The sequence below is a fragment of the Carassius carassius genome, chromosome 3, assembly GCF_963082965.1.
Source record: "Carassius carassius chromosome 3, fCarCar2.1, whole genome shotgun sequence".
NCBI lineage: Eukaryota > Metazoa > Chordata > Actinopteri > Cypriniformes > Cyprinidae > Carassius > Carassius carassius.
Genome location: NC_081757.1, coordinates 27,362,693 through 27,385,101, shown reverse-complemented (window position 1 = coordinate 27,385,101; position 22,409 = coordinate 27,362,693). Strand labels below are relative to the sequence as shown.

Sequence of the window (22,409 nt, the reverse complement as noted above, 5' to 3'; positions counted from 1 at the left end):
AGAACAGATAACTTCTCATTTCCTACTATCACTAGTCAGGGAGATGTGGGTTAGTGGTGTCAGTTAAACAGTCAATTAGGACACAAACAAGATGAAAACATTAGTTGGTGACGCTCAACTAACTGATTTAAACAGCTGAATTACAACCAGTGATTAGACCCAAAACAGAGCGATAAACGTGTTGCGTAATAAATATATCCATATTTACTATTCAAGAGAGGAAGAGAAATATGTAAGCTCTATGAACAAAAATAATAATAAAAAAGTGTATGTGCATCATTCTGTATAATTATTTTCTTGCGTCATATAAACAACATTTAAAGGGTTTTTAACAATAAAGTTAAAAAGTTAAATAAATGTTGGAATTTAGGCTACAGAATGGAAATATATGAAAGTTTAAAACAACAACAACAGTAAATTAACAAATGCAACTGTTTATGTGATAACTTACCTTTACAGGAGAAGCGGTCAACTTGGGTTCGTGTTGCGAATCCAGTATGACTAAAGGACAAGACTTTTTTATAATTTACAGAAATGACTATATGCGTTGAGAATGCACTGCGTGAATATAAAGCCGTTGAAATATGGCGCTGTTGTATTTGGCAAAGACAGACACGCAGTCGACTCTGGACGTGAACTCACGGAAATGTTTCCCGTCCTGTTGCAGGAGAGAGAGCACCCTCAATGAACTGTTACTGAATCAAAGGCATTAGCCTAAATACACACACTCGACGCTCTCAAGAGGGACCTGAGTCCGCTCGAAAACATGGCGTGGATCATCTGCGAGACTGGACTGTGTCAAGTCGAGGACAATTTATAATCACAGCACACGAAGGATTACTTGAATTAATGTTCTGTAATTATTTACTCGCCAAAGCCATATTTTTCTTATTTGAGATACAGAAGCTAAATCTGTAACGTTACTGGCACCATACAACTATAAAAAGTAGCATTACATTAATCATTACATTAAAAGTACAGTACATTAATCCTGCTACTGTATTCTGAGGCAATGTGATAAAGCTTTTTTCTGAGACGAATATTTAATTTGAATTAACATAATAATATACATTTTGCTTTAACGGTTTCATTGGAAACTGTGAAATGTGTTTGATGTGTATAGGATATAAATTAATAGGATCCGTGTGCCGGAGTGGAGTTTAATCCGTGTGTTTTTATTTCACGCTCATGAAGTGCGCGGACAGAGCAGAATTATCACGTTCACTATTCAGCCACACACGACACACCTCAATCACTTTTGCCATAATTGCTCACTTAATAATTAGATTCATAGACATGCAAAATACAATAACAAATATCGCTATATCGAGACAATTATTCCTGGCTGAGTCGTACAGATCTTCTAAACACAGTATGGTAATCAGACAACAAATGTAGGCTACATGCAGCAAAGAGCTGCTGCAAAATCTATAACGAACAGACAAAAGGGGAATTTTTTACTTTTGTCATTCTTCACTGAATCAGGAATTAAATTGTATCAATCAATGTTCATCATAGACTACACGGATTACTGTGAAATCTGTCCACTTGAATTGAACTGCAAATCTAAGACCAAAAAAATCTGTAGTGTAGTGATTTTTGGGTGAACTATGGCTTTAACTGAGATCATAAGGCAAGAGTTTATCAATGGATCAGAAAGGCAGCAAGTCATATGACGTTCCAAGACTATTTGTAGAGATGAGCCATTCATAATCCCTCAGATGTGGGGTTATTATGGAGTACATGACAGCGTCCTGTGACTCCATATCCTCCTGCGTCTCACATGTGCTCGCACACACGGAGGACAAGTAATGAGGCGCTTAATCATATGTGCTGCTCCACTCTCCTCAATCCCCACTTAAAGCCATTCTTTTTGGGTGAAGGCATAATTGCTGAAAGCTGGCATGCAGCTGCAATGGACCTCCAGCAACGAGCAGCACACAGGCTCATCTCAGACACTGACAGCTGTAGGGCATTCATCTCGAGATCTTTGTGTTTAGCTCATTGTATTCATTATTCATGGCCTGGAAGCAGTCACATAAAACACGATGAGCTTTACAACTTAATTAGACCAAGACAAATGTAAAAAACATATTTTGTGGTTATCTGCGAAGCCCAACTTTAAAATTGGACTCTTCAAAATGTAATGTAACAAAGCATAATGTTTATTCTAGTTACATTAAATATTATTTTTCTATATTTGCCATTCAAATTGATTACCTTTTTTAGGGTCACAGTATGTGTGGTTTAGAACAGATAACTTCTCATTTCCTACTATCACTAGTCAGGGAGATGTGGGTTAGTGGTGTCAGTTAAACAGTCAATTAGGACACAAACAAGATGAAAACATTAGTTGGTGACGCTCAACTAACTGATTTAAACAGCTGAATTACAACCAGTGATTAGACCCAAAACAGAGCGATAAACGTGTTGCGTAATAAATATATCCATATTTACTATTCAAGAGAGGAAGAGAAATATGTAAGCTCTATGAACAAAAATAATAATAAAAAAGTGTATGTGCATCATTCTGTATAATTATTTTCTTGCGTCATATAAACAACATTTAAAGGGTTTTTAACAATAAAGTTAAAAAGTTAAATAAATGTTGGAATTTAGGCTACAGAATGGAAATATATGAAAGTTTAAAACAACAACAACAGTAAATTAACAAATGCAACTGTTTATGTGATAACTTACCTTTACAGGAGAAGCGGTCAACTTGGGTTCGTGTTGCGAATCCAGTATGACTAAAGGACAAGACTTTTTTATAATTTACAGAAATGACTATATGCGTTGAGAATGCACTGCGTGAATATAAAGCCGTTGAAATATGGCGCTGTTGTATTTGGCAAAGACAGACACGCAGTCGACTCTGGACGTGAACTCACGGAAATGTTTCCCGTCCTGTTGCAGGAGAGAGAGCACCCTCAATGAACTGTTACTGAATCAAAGGCATTAGCCTAAATACACACACTCGACGCTCTCAAGAGGGACCTGAGTCCGCTCGAAAACATGGCGTGGATCATCTGCGAGACTGGACTGTGTCAAGTCGAGGACAATTTATAATCACAGCACACGAAGGATTACTTGAATTAATGTTCTGTAATTATTTACTCGCCAAAGCCATATTTTTCTTATTTGAGATACAGAAGCTAAATCTGTAACGTTACTGGCACCATACAACTATAAAAAGTAGCATTACATTAATCATTACATTAAAAGTACAGTACATTAATCCTGCTACTGTATTCTGAGGCAATGTGATAAAGCTTTTTTCTGAGACGAATATTTAATTTGAATTAACATAATAATATACATTTTGCTTTAACGGTTTCATTGGAAACTGTGAAATGTGTTTGATGTGTATAGGATATAAATTAATAGGATCCGTGTGCCGGAGTGGAGTTTAATCCGTGTGTTTTTATTTCACGCTCATGAAGTGCGCGGACAGAGCAGAATTATCACGTTCACTATTCAGCCACACACGACACACCTCAATCACTTTTGCCATAATTGCTCACTTAATAATTAGATTCATAGACATGCAAAATACAATAACAAATATCGCTATATCGAGACAATTATTCCTGGCTGAGTCGTACAGATCTTCTAAACACAGTATGGTAATCAGACAACAAATGTAGGCTACATGCAGCAAAGAGCTGCTGCAAAATCTATAACGAACAGACAAAAGGGGAATTTTTTACTTTTGTCATTCTTCACTGAATCAGGAATTAAATTGTATCAATTAAAAAAACTTTGTTTCGACCGAAACTATCGCAAGCTACGTCTAAGAAAACTTGAGCTGCTCGACTCAGTATCGATTAAAAACGAATTGCTTTCTTTTCCGTTTTAACGGGTTTAAGGCCGCATCTGTCGTCATTCATGAAGACACTTCACATGTAGATTAGGAGGGAAGTGACGAGTAAAGAGCAGGGGTTTGCTTCACCCCTGTGGGAAACGTTATGCAAATGAAGACTAACGTTTTTGGCATGCCCTTTGTTTGTCACAACTCGAGAACTAATGTCAATAAGTACACTTTGTATAGAATAATGGCTCACACTCCTCAAATCCTTCAGTCCACTGCTGCTGACAAAAACTCTCCATATAAAACTCTTATTCATTCTGTCAAAAGACTAATCGCATCCCAAATAAAAGTTTTGTTTACAGAATAGGCCTAAATGTGGGTGTACTGTGTATATTTATGTATGTATAAATACACAAACATTCATGTATAGATTTAAGAAAATATGTTGTTTATAGGTTCAAAATATTCGTATCAATAATATTAATATAAATATATACCATGGAAATATTTTCAAAATATATACGGTGTGTGTGTATTTATATAAACAATAAATATACACAGTATACACACATACATGATGTAGTATAAATCTGTTTGTGATCAATGGAGTGAATAGAAGATCAGTCAGACTGAAAGTTGAACACGTTGTCAGGGAAGCCATGGGGGCCACTTTGCATAAAATTCGTTGGGATGTCAAACATCAGATGCCAGTAGAAACGTAAACTAGTCCAGGTACAAGATGATCAACAACTTTGCAGTTTAAGAGTCATGACAAAGGTGGAAGGGGAAAAAATAGCCTGCTTTAACACTGAGACTAAATCTTTCTCTTAAAAACAATTCCTCAGAAATGTCAAGATTTTTTTCAAGGTTATATATATATATATATATATATTTTTTTTTTTTTTTTTTTTACGGGGAATAATACCCCCCCCCCCCCCCATTAAAAAAAAACATTCTGAATTTTACTTAAAAAAAAAAAAGAAGAAGAAAACATCATTGTAGGATAGCTGTATTCCAGTCATTTTTTATATTGCATTTTAATGCATTTAAATAACCTAATCAATCTGGACAGAAAAGTTAATAGATAAGCCTGGTATCATGTTATTTTAGACTCAAAATACAGCTGCAAGTATTCAACATGCATATTTTAAACTATTAAAGCTTGAAATGAAACCGTATACTAGAGTGTCATGTTTCAACCCCCCACCCCCCAACCCCCCAGCCCCAAAACAAATTTATTCATTCTCTTATTTATTTATTCTTTCAAAAGTAACCTGCTGCAGAAAGCACAGAGGAGAAATCAAAAGCAGGATCATGAAGTATTGAGTAGACTGTTTGGTTCTACGTGCATTAGGGTTTTAATAGGGCGAGCTGCTGAAAATCAGACCTGTCTCTGTTTAATTCTGCAAGTTTTACAGTGCTCTTTTGGTAGCATGGATCAGTTTATTGGCCTAAAATGCAATATCCCCCATCTCTCAAAGCTAATAAAGGACTTAATGAATCACACTTGGTGTGCCATTCAGAAAAACCTCTGCAACCAAAAAATCCATAAAGAACAGGACTTCCACATGTGGCAGCCCCCAGTGAAACACAAGGACAACACTCACTGGAAGAAAAAGCCACATCATTTATTTTTTTGTATTTTAATATATTACAGAAAAGCATTTATACAAAAAATAAAATAAAAAAATAAAATAAAAGTTGACAGCTTGAAAACATTTGCAATTTTTTTGACTCACTCATCAAGCAAAAGAAAATAAACATTGTGGTAAAAAGCCTGCCATAGGCAACATAAAAAAAAAAAAAAGTTCATGAAGCCAACATGACTTGGAATTTGGTCAGTCTGCCCATTCAATTTCACTTATCAAGTCCATAACGGGACAAGATATTGCAGTTAAAAGTCATAAAAGATAGTTTCATTAATAGTGTGAAGCCAAACCGTGACTTGCCATGCCTCTTTGACAAGGCTTTTTCAACCCTTTGACAGCATCTCATATTCAAACGATCCCATATAGTAAAAAACAGCAAGAGTGACACAAAAGCATGTTATTTGTGACATACTGCACCCACAACATATTGCATTTATGCTTCACATTTGATCCGAAAATGGCTTTGGATTTCTGTAAAAAAGTACACCCATTAAATGTTTGCACCAGATCCAACATTGACTAAAAAGTGGCCCATCTCTGCATTAAAAAAAAGAATTCCCCTGGAAACATTCAAGTAATGTTTTCCAAGCTCCCCTCTGGTGATGGCTCCGACATACCGTCTTCATTAGAGGAGCTGGGCCTGATTTGGAAACATGAGCCGGGAGCCCACTCCTAAACTACATTCTTCAGATTCCCTGTAAACAAGCAGGGGAGGAGATAGAGACAATTTTTAAAAATGGGTCGAAATGAATTACAGAAAACATATTGAGCAATATTAGTACAGTTATGGAGACATTTGGTTTAATGAATGTAACTGTGAAAGATTTACAGATGAAATCAGTGCTGACAAACCGAAAGATGTCCACCTGAACATGAACCTACCCCACTTTAATGTCACAATGACACAAACTGAAACAAAGAAAAGAGAATTCAAATTTGAGTTGATTTGGACAGGATTTCCTATGACATCTCTTATGGAAGCACAGGCTATTCAAATATTTCTAAACCTAAATCAATTTACATGGATTTGCATTGGAATTGTGCCTGCCATTCACACGAACACTATACAGTTGAGCTGAAAAAGGACGTCCCCTTTGTTCCCAACCAGCTGGTGTTTTGATAACATTATGGTTGGCCAATGAATTTGAATTTAAGGCACTAAAGGAAATCCTGGTTTAAAAAAAAGGAATCGATAGGAAACCATACTATATACAAAGCCACTTTATAATCATTAAATAAAATGTAATCTCTTTTAATAGACATTTTAATCCAAAGTTTGTCAAGAAATGTAGATGAAGTTATGACTGTGGACAAAAAGCGTTCCCTCATTTTTAGTGATTTAATCGGAAGCCATACATTTACAGTGACAATTTAACACTATTTTTAAATGCAACATGTTTCTTTGACTTTGAAGGTTGTGGTTCCGAAGCCCTTGGAACTAATTACCTTCAATTCTCATTTGAAAGGAGCAGGCTTTTCCTTTCCTAAAACTCAAGTGGTTTCACATTAAGGAAACCCGTAAATGTTTATGAATCTCTTTACATGTAGAATTCAGCAGATGTCTGATGATCTCCCGTCTGCATCTTTCAGGCCTACATATGCATGCTCTTTTCAATCATGGATTGTTTTCAGGGATGGAATCAACAAAGATGTTCAGTTTGTTTGTAGTCGGCTACAATATGCACAAACAATACGTCTCTATTAACACCCACTGTTTAAAATGATATGGCCTTCAAGATGAGATCGATAAACTGCAGTATTTGCTGATCAGAACCACCGAAAACAACAATGTATGGTGTTTACTCCTTTTTGTCTCTTTTTTTCTCAGCATTTTATAACGCAAGGCAGAGTGTCGTAAATGTTACCCAGATGTGCTTGAAAACTCCAGTAATGTGTAACAACTGCAAGCCTCTCTATTTATTACCTGCATTAATCAATCGCAGTTCTTCACAGAGAAATGGTTGTGTGTATGGTCAGAACATCGACTGTTTGGGAGGGTCAGGCAAACAGACTTCAGGTAACTCTCATCAAACAGGTCGGCATTCGTCTTATCCCTCATCTGCACAGTTGCCCTTCCCTCATAAACACGGCGCTTATGTGATATACATCCAACCACAGAGCACAACAGAAAATCCTAATTAAAGAGTTTCATTGATGTGAGCTGTTCAGCTGAGGCACATGGGGCTGTGCGAGCTTGCTGAAAAACAATACAGGAGTCTTTAGAAAACCCTGCACTTCAGTGGTGCAATTTAGTGCCTAATAAAACCCTCATCACAAACAATTACTTCCTCCTAATATAAACCCAACCATTTGTCGTCTATTGACCAGTGTGCTCCACTGACCTGACTATCCAAACAAAAACTACAATTACCACAAAATAACTGCCATACAAATAGTGCTTAGTCCAAACCACTGGCCAAGTGTAACACCACATACAATTCACCTGGCACATAGATGTCTCATGAAATTTGTTTAGTAAACTTTTTTTTTTTTTTTTAATTCATTCATTCCTGTTCAATTTATTTGATTAAAATGAGCAAAAGCAACACAACTGCTATACATTAGGGGTGTAACGGTACGCAAAAATCACGGTTCGGTACGTACCTCGGTTTTAAAGTCACGGTTCGGTTCATTTTCGGTACAGTAAGGGAAAGAAATGAAAAATTCAACTGCAGGTTGTTTATTACTATAAACTTTTTTAACAATTGGTTTACAAATTTTTAAAATACTTTTTAATAAAATATATATAAAATAAAAAAAGACTAAGAAATAAAATACTGCTGCAAAGTTCTCCACTAAATAAAATACTCTCAGTCTCAAACCAATATCATATAATAAAATATAATGAAAAATATAAATAAATAACTATGATTACAGTGCAGCATTACCAATCCCAGCTTGTAGGCCTGCTCATATTTAAAAAATATATATAACTCTTCCAAAGTGTAAAGTCTGTTTAAATGCCGACGGGAGCTGCGTTTGAATTACAATAGTTTTTTCCTATTTGTAGTGATATTCACACTCGCGTGATGCCTTTTGAAAACCTTAGGCAGGTGACACACTGGCATATTGCACCTGTCAAACATAGTCTATTTTGCCGTCAATACTGTTGACGGTGTCCTTTATCAGTAGGCTTTATATTTATGCTCAACATGAAGAATAGATATTGTTGTCGTGAAGACAAGATTCTGGTCTGTCGACAGCCTCCCTCTATGTCACATACAGCAGCAGCAGCGCGTCAGTGCCGCGTCAGGCACCATTCTGGTGTGTAAAGACACAGAAAACGTGAAGCAGCCGTCACGCAACTGACACGCAGCAGAAACGCCATGCTCACGCCACGCAGCCAGTGTGTCATCGGCCTTAGAATCAGCTGCAGGGCGGGATTTGCGCTGAACGTGGAGACTTCTGCCACTTAATATGTTAGTTTGGAAACACGAAAATGTACCTATGTTCCGCAATCAAAATATTGCATTCGGTCATTCGGTACACATGTGCACCGTACCGAAAGCCCTGTACCGAAACGGTCCGGTACGAATACACGTACCGTTACACCCCTACTATACATTTTGTCCTAACTTAATTCCATTGTTCAATCCACGTACAATATATATATATATATATATATATATATAGATATACAAATAGACTAAAAGGTTTATTTAATCCATCTGTGTTAATCATTTTTGATGCGTTAACTGAAACTCTGCAGTGTTATTTTTAAAATTAAGATCAAATAAATGCTTTCTATATTCATATATTTAAAATTTTAATTTATTCCTAATTAATGTATTAATTTTAATTTGTTTATAAATTATTACAACATTTTAATTGTAATAAATCATCAGAAACCAATCAGATTTTTTTGATTTGGTGATCAAGAATTTTTTGTTTTCATTGAAAACTTGATAAAGATCCTTTGCTGAATATAAAGTTCAAAAAACAGCATTTATTTAAAATGCACATTATTTGGTGTAACAGAATATGTTGACATGCTTTAATGTTAAAACACATTATCAAATATAAAAATTCCAATACTGTACATTGTTGTAGGTCCTCTATACACTGCCTCTCTCAAATGAGTCGTTTTCTACAAAGTCCCTCCTTCAGACAAGCACAGTCAACAGGCCAACTGACCCAGTGCATTGTGATTGGCCGAACATCACAAGCACTCAGCGGAAATGTAATGCCCTTTCCATAATCGCGAGCTTCATCTTTCAAAATAAATGTAAAGACCTGTTAATAATGGCCTTAGTTTTACCATCAGTTCAAGCCTGAAAGGGAAGCACAGTCGTGTGACAGACACAGTGATGAAGCTCGTATGTGTTTGCAGAATACAAGCCACAGACGGTTAAGACAGCTGACTCAACTGTGACTTCAGTGACCCGGTCTCTCTCTCTTTTACACACAGACACACATGCGTACACACACACGCGCGCACACACACACACACACACACATAACGAGCAAAACTCTGCATTGAACAGTCAATAGCAAATACGTAAATCTAATAACAAAACATACTTACAATAGCTGAATCACAAGCGCCAAACTGTCGTAGCAAAGTCAGAATTACCTCCTCTCTTAGGTTCACAAAACGGTCGTCCATAAAATGCGTTGCTGTTCTGTTGTAAGTAATCTTAAAGATTCTTTAATGCATCTACTTTCGGTAAGGCCGAATAAAGTGTTTTTGCTTTCGCCTAGATACACACAGCATACTGTGGTTACTGAAACCACACCTCTTTCTTTGCGTGAACATTTAGGCGGCATTACGCAAATATTTCCACATAGTGATGTAGACGTGGGGGCGTGTTTGAATGAGCCACTTTAAGGGGGCAGGGCAGAGTCTTAACTTTAATGAAGAACATCTCTTTGGATTTGAGACTTTAGTCTTTGCAACTTTACAGGTCTTCTTTACGCACCAAGATCTTGTTACACTCCAAAGAGAAAGAAAAAAATTTAATCACATCATATGACCCATATGACCTGACCCCAAACTTTTGAACTGTTGTAATTCACAAACTTGTCTTTGTACATGTTCGATTTCAGGAACCTACTCTAGATACCTTACATAAGATGTGCCACGTACAAGTAAAATTACAGACAGATAATTGCACCATCAAAATACATTTTAAACTAAAAATACCCCAAAACAATTATATCTGAGACATAGTTAGAGGTTTTACATAGCACATTTAACATACCACATGTAAATCCTGTGTTTCAACATGGCAGAACAGATGCCACTGAAAAGTCAAGCATGCCTATATAAACACACTGGTTAACCTAAAGAAGCCATATAGAATCTAAGTACAGGAGTTTGTCAGTTCTCATAAAACTAAAGACGTGATGTGTTGCGTGCAGCACAGAACACTTAACCTGGCTCCACAAGCTGACCTCTGTACACTATTTCACTCACTATGACCCTCTGTAAGCAGAAGGTCCTACAAGCCAAACTGATCTGGAATCTGTGCTCATGTGTGATAGCTTTGCACATATAGCAGTCGTATATAGCAGTCTTAAGAGATGGGTGGAAACCCTAAAATGGAAGTTGAGCAGTCTGTGCCTTAAGCCCTTTTTAATTAGTCCCTAGAGCTGCGGGACAGAGCAAACATGTATGCTACCCATGCCGCATAGGCACACAAAATAAGCATGTTTGTGCATATTTGTCATGTACTTTTTAAGCAATAAGCAAAACTCTCTCTAGAAGTAAGTGTAATTTTTGTTTATGAATATATCTTCTGAAAAATTTATAGAAATATCAAATATTTTGTAATATGTGACATACAAAGGTAACATTTCACTGCACCGTAGCTCTTAAATCTCTTTTAAGCTTAAGGTATTGTCACATATGCCACATTTTAGTAAAATTTCACAGGAAAAAGCTCCACTGTCTATTGCATATAGTGTAATGTAATGATGCATGAAGCATCGCTTGAAGCAGTCAATTTCAAACTAAGAAGCCTTCTTTTGGGGAGAAGTGAAATCAACATGGGGTACTTTTTTTCGCCCTCACAAGAAACTCCTAATCACACAGATTCCCATTTAAATGACTGGATAGCAACATGCCCAGTCAAAATGCACCTCAAATTTGAGAGCTATAGGGAAGGGGATTATTTTCAGCAATTAACAAATTCAAATTTGGTCTGTTTATACAGTTGTAGTTCATTTACTATGCATACATGCTGGATAAAGCTGATTCACAATCACATTATCTAGTTCTGTTAAAGTCATTGCAGACTTGAGTCAAAATTTTTAGCACGTAAAAAAATAAATACGACCTCACGTTGTGTCAATCATGTTCACACACTGCCTCTGAAAACCTTCGTCCGTCATAAAAACATTCGGATCACGTTTGATTTTCTGGGTTTTTGCATCCGTAGCAAGCATTTCGATAGGAAAGGATGACGAATACGAAAAAACAAACAAAAAAACGCATCCGACAATTTCAGACTCTGTGTGCAAGGAACTTGACTCTTCTGTAGTTACATCGTGTACTAAGACACAGTGATATTACACAGCGCCTGAAAATAGTCCCCAGCAACTCTGCTATTGTTGCAACTACACAAACTAGCTGGGGACTATTTTCAGGCGCTGCGTAATATCACTGCGCCTGCTGCATGAGAGTATAGTTCCTAGCCAGAGTATCAGCCTAGAAAATCACAACTTTTCATTTTCCGTCGGTCTTAGTACATGACATAACTACAGAAGAGTCAAGTTTTAAATAGGAAAACTATCGAAACTCTTTGGTAACTTTTGAGCGAGATGCTAACGGTCTAATCAGATTCAATGATCTATGATAAGCTAAGCTAAAAGTGCTACGGCCAGACCCAGAGATCGGCTGAATGGTTTCAAAAACGGTAAAACATAACTGTTTAACTCTAGGGGAGTTGGAAAATAAGCCTATTTTCAAAAACAGTGGATTGTTACTTTAAATGTGTAAAGCAACACATGGCTATAATACACTATACAACTTTTGCCTAGATTTTTGCCTCAATTTACAGTCTGGACATTTTGATACTAGTTGACGAAAGTAGTTTTAAATCTGTTCAGTCTGTAAAAGACATTTAGTGTATTCCAGCCTTAAGTTAAAGTGAAGGTCAGAAACGAGGCTGTCAGTTGTCAGACTGTACTAACCGTTTCCTCGTACGATGAGGTGGTGACCTCTGAGGGACCTTTAGGTTAGCAGCAAAGATGCCTGTTCTCAAGACGAGCAAGTGGAGAAGACGTTAAGCAGAGCAGGGGCCGAGCGAGAGATCAATGAGATGTAAATGGGGGGAGAAATGTTTAGTCGTAATTGAAACGCCACTAAGTAGACTGATGCTAAGGTGGAGCAGATGTGACTGTCTGTTTCTTCAGCTTGTTCATGAGTATTTTAACTCATTGGGTGCACAAAAGTCAAGGGTGGTTAAACAAGTCAACTGCATCCCATAAGGAGTGAGGTGATAAGAACAGGAGACCACAAACCGCCTCTCTTGTCTCTCTCATCAACAACGGTGGTTAAGAGGGATGAACACTCATTTCATTAAACAGATAGTTCATACAAATATGAAGATTCCGTTACTATTCATTCATGATTCACAAAAAAAAGATTTTATCTCTACTATGAAGGTCCAATGCTGTTTTGGTCCCCTCTGACTGTATGGCCAAAAGAGTTATCAAAATATCATAAAATATCTTTTGTCCTTTTGGGTGTACTACTCACTTAACACATCACAGCAGTGTTGTTATTGTAAACTTAAATAAAAATAAATAAATAAATAAAGCTTTATTTAAAATAAAGCTGATGTAAAATAAAATATTAAATAAAACTTACATTAGAAAATTAATTAAGATTAATTAAAATAAGTTATTTTATAAGTACTATAAATAAATCTAAATCAAGTACTGAAATTACAAATTAAATGAAATTTAAACAGAAAAAAAATAAAAATGACAAAAGCACAACATTACTTAAAGCTGCAGTCCGTAACTTTTTTTTGTGTTAAAAAAATTCCTATAATAAGTAAGTACACCATGAATCCATTTTCAAAACAGTGTTTTTGGCTTGTCTTGAAATCACTATGGTACACCTATAATAGGGTTTATATTATGACTATTTATACTGGCTCGGGTAGGTACAGCTGCAGAATAGCCCAGTACCTGCATGATTTGGCATAGACATAAACAGAGAGAAGAAGCTCCGGCTACAATGTTCTTCCGCAAGACACATGCAGTTCTGTTTATTAACCACTTGAGCGCCAAGTTACGGACTGCATTTTAAATCCAAATTATGAATCTGAATCTAAATCTCGAGAAGCACAGCATTTTTATGTTAAAGAATGTTACAGTAATGGTAATTCATTTGACTCTGGAGCACAAAACCAGTCTTAAGTCGCTGGTGTATATTTGTAGCAATAGCCAACAATTCATTGTATGGGTCAAAATGATCGATTCTTCTTTCATACCAAACATCATTAGGATATTAAGTAAAGATCATGTTCCATTAAAATATTTTTAAATTTCCTACAATAAATATATCAAAATTTAATTTTTGATTAGTAAGATGCATGGATAAGAGCTTAATTTGAACAACTTTAAAGGTGATTTTCATTCACTACCTACAACTCCAGCCAGCACCGAGACTCGAACCGGCAACCTTCTGGTAACTAGTGCAGCTCTCTAACCATTAGGCCATAGTAACAAATCATACTTCAATGGAAAGCTTATCTATTCAGCATTCAGATGATTTAAAATTGACCCTTATGACTATGGAAGCATATGGGTAGCATTATTCAATTTGGAATGTAATATGCAAAATGACAATGTAATATGTAAAATGGCAATGCATCTCTGTATTTACATTTACATTTTCCAATACATTTGTGCAACGTATGGTGCCAAATGAAAATGAAAAATAAATTACATAATTTTCATTTGCCATTTCACACACTAGTTTTAATCTGTAAAATGAATACGAATAAAATGAAAATGTATTACAGAAATGATTAGATATGTATAACATGTTCAAGCAAAAACTGTGGCAAAATTATCATTCAAATGCTATTTTACTTAATTGCATTAACACTCACAGTCAAGACATTTACGATTGCATTTTCATTCAATGTCCCGCATTCAATGTTCTCTCACTTGAATCCTCTTCTTGAGTCTTGAGTCTCTTGACCTTCTGCAAGCCCTGCCTTGTTCACGCAGTGATTGACATGGCGCGAGGGGGCGGACACGTGATCGGCTCGGAATGCATTTTCAATGTGCACATTGAACTTTGCTACATTCATTGCGGGACATTGAATGAAAATGCAATCGTAAGTGTCTTGACAAATTGAATAATGCTAACCATATGCTTCCATATATGACTGGTTTTGTGGTCCAGGGTCACATATATTTTTACTTTTGCACATTTTGTATATTGTGTCATGTAAAGTATATGCACTTTGTGTCAAAATTACTTTCAATTAGGAGTTTATGGCTGCATGAACACAGACATATCATTGTCAGATATTCATTCATTGGTATTATAACAATTTTTGGATATAAAACTGAATATTTCAATGACAAACATGACAAGAAATAATGAAATGAAGATCTTTCATTTTTAGGTGAGCAATTTCCCTAACGTTTGTTAATGCTGATATTTATATCCTAACACAGACTGCAGCAACCAAGCACTCAGCTAGTCTGCCAACAATACAACCAGTTGTAGTTTTAATATCAGTTACTTATAAATACTTTTATGGAAGTATTTTTCTAATGAGCTACTTTAAAGTGATAGTTCACCTTCAGTTGCTGGTCCCCATTGACTTCAATCTCAGTTTTCAGCATTTCACGTCCCCCACACACACAACTACTAACGAACAAGGCCCAGTGCAATTCATTAACGTGTACACGATTTGAAAATTTTGTGAATGTGCATCACTACACAAACAAATGCTTTTCAACCGGTGTCTGCAGAGTTAAGAATTACATTAATGTGCAGCATTTTGTTCAAATAGAGACATATTTGTGAATACAAATGTTATAGTTTGTATTACAAATTATCATAATTTGTGCATGTAGGGATTAAAATGTTCATTTGTGGATCAGGCGACGCACGTGCATTCATTCACGTCTCTTCTGAATCGATTCTATTTTATTCATTTTGAGTTTAATTTCATCCCATACATTTGTTCTTAGACACAAACAATGCCCATGTGTTAATATTCGGAACACTGCTTTTCCTTTTTCACTGCCAGGTTTTTGCCCATTCACACAGATGTTAGAATGAGCTCAAAAGGAAAAATCTTGATTTTATACATCCAATGGGCATCTGAAATGTTCTCAGCATAGCTTTGCAACATGTTTTGAGTCTTAAGACTATTGTCCCTGGGGAAGGTGAAAAGGCAAGAGTTTGCTGAAACCTCAAACAAACACACACACACACACACACACAGAGTTCATGCACAATGGCAGCCATAAAAATACACTAAAGTTCTGGCTTACAACAAGAAGAACATAAAAACAAAACCTTGTGTCAAAGGAACAAACCAGACACTTTGTCACAGAACATCTCATAAATGTGTGGATAAGTGCGTGTCTGGGATCCTGCACGTACATGTGTGCAAATGTTCCTAGTTTAGCCCGTTCTCATTCTCATTCCAGCCGCTCTCTTGAGACTCCAGCTTCAAGTTTCTAAGAATGCTTTGCTTATTTGTTTACTGATGACCGGGGACATCAAACAGACATGTTTCTCTTTTCTACAGCTGAGGACAGCCTGTCACAGGGGACAACTGTGGTTGGTTTAAAGGTCTCTCTGGACACTGGAGGGGGGTGGGACACAAAGTTCTTGAGGAGGCCTGAGGGACAGCTGGATGAACGAATGACTCACACGCCATCCTACCCATCATCAACAGTTTTCCAAATAAACAGACCCTTACTTTAAATATTTTAACCAGCTTTGAAATGGACAAAAGTCATTCCATCTGTGGAAATGGTATTGGATTAAGTGTGGAGAGAGGGTGATATTCAGGGTTGGTGTTGGTGTTTGGTGAGTTTCTGGCTGTCGTCATGGTGATTACCTTTGATGGTGCTGATGACCCGTTCCAGATGCTGGCTCTCGTTGCGGTCGGGTCTGCAGCTCGGGCTGATCTCCAGAGAATAATCCGGCCCGTATTCGGTGAAGTACTGGATTAGAGATAAGCAAAACATACTTAAAGTCACCTTCACTTAAAGTGACAATTTTTTACTCAAGCGTTTATTAGAAATTATTTATTTGCACACTTATTTTTGTCCAAATCCATGAAACACAAGGTTTTTTATGTTCAAGAGGTTGTCTTTCACCACAGTGTCACAGTTTAAATGTCTTCAAAAGTCTTCTTTTACTACATGTATGAATTATGAGTTTGAGATAACAGGAGGGCAAGTGTATATAATGAGAGAATGATTATTTTTGGTCAAACTATCCATTTAATTAAATATGTGTAATTATGTGTATGCTACTCACACATCTTATAACTTGCACTCAAAAGAAGTGCAAATGACCAGCATGCAGGCAAACCAACATTTCTCCAGCTAGAACAGATATCTGCTAAAAACACTTTAACTAATGACCTTTTAATGTGACCTAGGTTTCCTTCAATAAAATAAGTTTCTCAGCTAGGAAGCAGCATATACTTAAGTAAATCTGGAAAGGTTTAGTCATACTTCCACTTTCTTCCAAACACACACACACACGCACACACACAAATATACATCAGCTTGCTGGATAGCTGTGCTTAGTCTGTCACAGCGTTCTGACCCTTGTATTGAGAAGGCAAGCCAAAAAAACAGTTAAAGTTTCCCCTATCGTGAATTGCATCTGAATTACAATTAGTGTTGCATTATGATTTTGAAATGGAAACTTTATGAACTGGCCAGAAAGACAGCCAGGCATTCAAAAACACTCTTTGCATTGTGTTGGTAAAGTTTCTGTTGTTTAAATTGGATAGAGATCAGATTTGGTTGTATGTGTGTTACATGCATTAGCTCAGCTCTGCTTTCAATTACTTGTCTTTTGTTTATCCGGCTTACCTCCGGTCCCAGTGTGCTCCAACATGTTAGGGATTATACAACATATGAGACTGTGAATGTGTGCAGTCTCACGTTTTTATGCACACAGGCCTAAGTAATGCTGAAATAGGATGCACTTGGACATTTAATTTTTTTGCACACATAATTAGTTTGATTATGCTGTTAGTAAGCATTCACACAGATGGGACACCACAGCATGCCACTTGTTTTCCCATGAACTCAACTTTTCCCAAGCAGGCTAATCTGAAACAGCACTGTCCACAGCTCTGTTGATTGTTTGGTTTGGACCACGCTAAGATCAGGTTGAAACTCTCTTTATTTAAAGGGTTACTTCACCCAAAACTGAAAATTCTGTCATCAATTACTCAGGCTGTTCCAAAACCCATGAGACTTGTTTATCGTCAAAACACAAATGTTTATTTTTAATGAAGCCTGAGAGATTTCTGTCACTCCATTAAATGTCCATTCTACCATATATCCATACATGCATAAAAATATAGAGAACATAATCCATTTGAACTGGCCATAAAGATTTATTTTGGGTGAACTATCCCTTTAACTTTTGCCATGATGGAGAAAATAATGTAAATAGATTACAAATAAAGTTCGGTCAGATCAAATTAGACAATACAGAATAAGCTCAGTAGCTCTCTCCTCAACAGGACAGACTAAGGAAAAAACAATAATGATCCACTCTCAGAGTCAAAATATGACCCAACACTTCATTGTCTCTCAGTGTCCCATCATAAAGGTGACTTTAGGTTTCATCTCTTTACCTTTTGAACTTTGACCCTTAACTATCAACACCACCCAGCATTCATTATGGACTTCCCCAATGCTCATTTCCAGCATTTATTCCACTCCGGAATTCTGGGAGCCAGCTACTTCCTAGACGCAACGGCACAAACAGTCCCACCCATAGAAGAAGATACAGAATCCACACTAACTATTACTGCTGTGGCTTCACAAGTTTTCTTCAAGATGAATGAGATTGGAGGAGTTAAGGAACACCTGCAGACCTGTAGTCTCAAATTGATATTGATAAAAGCTTTAAGAAATCATAAGCTCTCAAAAACAAACCCTAAATCATTTGAACACAAGGTGTTTTCAGTATCATCTTAAGTCAATAACATGGGCGGACAAACAGCATCTACTGTCTGAAACACTTCCCTTCTAGATTGGTCAGTACGTGCGGGCAGTATTGCACCAAACCTGTGCTGACAGTCTGTCTGTCTCGCATTTTACAGTGAAGTACCAGACCTGGTTCAAGGGGCAAAACTACAGACAATGCAAACATAACACTCCTGGCACCCATAACATCCTGTTGAACTTGCTGTGAAAAAGCTGGCAGCCAATGAGAACTTGTGTATGTGCATCAAAAAAAGATTTAAAATGCTGTAACATTGAGACAAGTAACTAGCTGAACTGTGACGACGGTCTACCCTGCTGTGCATGATGACTCAATACAAATCAATTTGCAAGGCAACTAGCCCATCTACAATGGCTCCACCCATACTCGGGTTCTCTAAATGGTCTGTGCTGTCTGTTCCTGTTGTGCCTGGTGGGGTCTTCATCCCCTCCTCAAGTTATTCAGACAGGACAGAAGACCTTACAATCCCTTTAGCACTGTTTGACTAGCGTAACCACAGCTGTCATCTTGAGATTGTGTTCATATTAGTTGTCTGAGCTCATTAATGAACGATACACCTGTAAACTCTAAGTGGCTAAGTGTTTGAGATCATGGATGGAGTACTTCATTTGCTCAATGGTATGTTGAAGTTTGTCTGTAAGAGGCAGTGGAAGAAGTGATGCAGATTGTAAATTCTTTGTAACCCCGCTCTGAATTCTCATGTGTAGTGGAGTTCAATAAAAGAAGAACCAGAGAGAGAGGATCAGACGTCTTTCTGGCTGACTGACTGGCTGCAGGGGGGAAACAGAGCTCTGGGTGTTTGTTATTTCATTGGACTGTGCTGAAAATAACTTGGCAGAAACAAGTGAAAATAAGGGTGTTTTTTTTTTTTTTTTTAAGGAGAGGATGTACAGATGTTGCCTGACCACAGAGCAGTGAGGGCCGTTTCCACCCGCGGGTTGAGCTGAGTCCCTGACAGCACTCAAACAAAAACACAGCAAATTTCCTACCACTCACTGATAAGATTTGACCAGAACAAAGCCACACGGTCCCAGTCTAGCCAAACTGGCCATCAACAGGAATTTTGTAGATTTAACACTTTCCTGTCCTCTTAAAGGGTTAGTTCACCCAAAAATGAAAATTATGTCATTAATGACATACCCTCATGTCGTTCCAAACCTGTAAGACCCCCATTCATCTTCTGAACACAGTTTAAGATATTTAAGATTTAGTCTGAGAGCTTCCTGTCCCTCCATTGAAACTGTGTGTACGGTCTACTGTCCATGTCCAGAAAGGTAAGAAAAACATCATCAAAGTAGTCCATGTGACATCAGAGGGTCAGTTAGAATTTGTTGAAGCATTGAAAATACATTTTGTTCCAAATATAACAAAAATTATGACTTTATTCAGAATTGTCTTCTCTTCCGGGTCTGCTGTGAGCGCGTTCACAACACTGCTGTGGCGGCAGCAGCGTCTTACGTCAACAGCATCGTGAACTCACTCACAACAGACCCGGAAGAGAAGACAATGCTGAATAAAGTCGTCATTTTTGGACCAAAATGTATTTTTGATGTTTCAACAAATTCTAACTGACCCTCTGATGTCACATGGACTACTTTGATGATGTTTTATTACCTTTCTGGACATGGACAGTATACCATACATACATTTTCAATGGAGGGACTGAGAGCTCTCGGACTAAATCTAAAATATCTAAAACTGTGTTCCGAAGATGAACGGAGGTCTTACGACATGGAACGACATGAGGGTGAGTCACAAAGGACAATTTTAATTTTTGGGTGAACTAACCCTTCAACTAACACAGATAATGTTAATGTACAGGTCACCCAAAACTGCAAATGTTATCATTTACTCAACCTTTTGACATTGCAAATTTGTATTAAAAGATATTTTGAAGAATGTTTGTAACCAAGCTGTTTTGGTGACCATTTACTTAAAAGATGATTACTATCTTACCACTTTAGTATTAACTAATTCCTTATTAGCATGTCTATTATTAACATATTGGCTGTTTATTAGTACTTTTAAAACACATTATGCATGATATTCTATATCCCCAATCCTACCTAATACCTAAACTTAATAATCTTACTAACTATTAATAAGCAGCAAATTAGGAGTATATTGAGGCAAAAGTCATAGTTATGACATGGTCTGTTAATATTGAGAATTGGACCTTAAAATAAAGTGTGACCAAGACATTTCAAATAAAGTTTTCTTTTACAGGTTTTTCTTGACATACAGGTTTGGAACAATATGAATTTTCATGATTTCATTATTAAACTTTTCCTTTAACTTTTTTTTTTATAACAGATATTTTTGCAAGTAAACAACAATGCTAAGTTGTCAACTCTACAATATTCTTTCTCTTAGACAAGAAAAAAAGCTTTAGTCACACTGAGAAAGTCTGCGATACTGGTTCACCCATTAGGGTAAAATTCAATCTCTTAGAGTAGGTGTTATAGAAAAGTAGAAATATCACAAAAACCCTGTAAACAAACAGTTTATCAAACAGCGGTATGATAAACCGCTAATGTTTTTTTACACCAATACATGTTTACATTTTCATCTGGAATAAAAGAGGTCAACCCTTAAAAGAAACTGGTTGAAAGGGTTCCGATTCTTCACCATTGCTCTTTAAAGTAGTGCTTTTTTGCACTTTAATCTGTTTCAAACATTACTTTAGGCATTTATATTGTGCAGTTAATATTGTATATTTAAATGTTCAAGGTTCTTTTTGGTATTTGAAACAAAGTGCTTAAACTTAATGAGACCAACACTGATGTCTGCTTACCTTCTCAACCTGTATTTGTAATGTAATTCAGTACAGTAATAATAAACTGTGATAGCTTTAGCAGTTGTGATATGAAAACTTTCATAATGCCTCATGCATAATTCTAGCTAAATCAATACTGTGAGTTTAGGGCTGGGGTGATTTATTAAATAATTACAGTAGTGCACAACAGAAGACGTGTTTGGGATACCTCTCTGGAATTCCATTTGGTGTTATTAGTGGCACAAAAATTACACACATCACCTTTACACAACAACTTTAATTACATACTTCCCAGTGACACAACAACTTCAATGCCACAGCATCTCAGAGTCTTGCATGTCTCATGATGTTAGTTACACTAAAAGGCAATCAATTCATTGCTTCAGTTGCTAACTGTGTGTCCAGAGATGCTATCACAACATCTCAATCGGCTAAATCTTGCCAATGTTTTTGCAATGATTAAATCAAAATAAGCTGAGAGAACGGAGAGAGATGCATAGTTGGTGCAAAAGTGTTGTCAGAAAGTATCTAGATTGACAGACCATGGTCTTGCATTAAAAGGAGACAATGGTGCTTATAGTGCCAACAATGGCGTTTATTTAGACCAGGGCTGTCTTGGCCCAAGCACAGCACAAGCTTTTCCAATTCATCAGCTTCTAAAAGAGAAACAATTCAGCTTTAAATAAAAGGCTCTGCATTTTTTTTCTGGGACTCTCCCTTGTGAGAGGACTGTCTATATTAGCCTCACTTTTTCATCTCTCTGTGTCTGTGACAGGGCCTGAATGAGCTCGTTGTATGCCTCCACTCCAGTCTGTCTTCATTGTTTGCAGTCCTGGCAGGGCAGAACCCAGACCGAGCCGCCTCAGAATCTCAGCAGCTGGACCGGCTCGAGGGGAGAGAGAGAGAGAGCGCGAGCGAGATTGCACAGGTACAAAGTGCTTCTTGTTCTACCTCTTTTCCCAGCTTCTTCTATGCTGCAATACT

The 22,409-nt window shown here is 37.0% G+C and overlaps 1 protein-coding gene across 2 annotated transcripts in view; it reads right to left on the bottom strand.

Annotated features, from left to right (window-relative positions):
* hdac8 (histone deacetylase 8) overlaps positions 1-22,409 on the bottom strand; it is a 31,155-nt gene that overhangs the window by 1,251 nt on the left and 7,495 nt on the right. Inside the window, exons 10-11 of one of the 2 annotated variants that reach the window (XM_059535405.1) lie at positions 16,509-16,614; positions 5,768-6,155 (exon numbers count right to left, since the gene is read on the bottom strand). In XM_059535405.1, the coding sequence (XP_059391388.1) occupies positions 6,133-6,155; positions 16,509-16,614 (129 nt within the window). In that variant the 3' untranslated portion in view covers positions 5,768-6,132. Of the gene's footprint in view, positions 1-5,767; positions 6,156-16,508; positions 16,615-22,409 lie in introns of those variants that run through there. The other variant, XM_059535408.1, reaches the window with a different exon arrangement.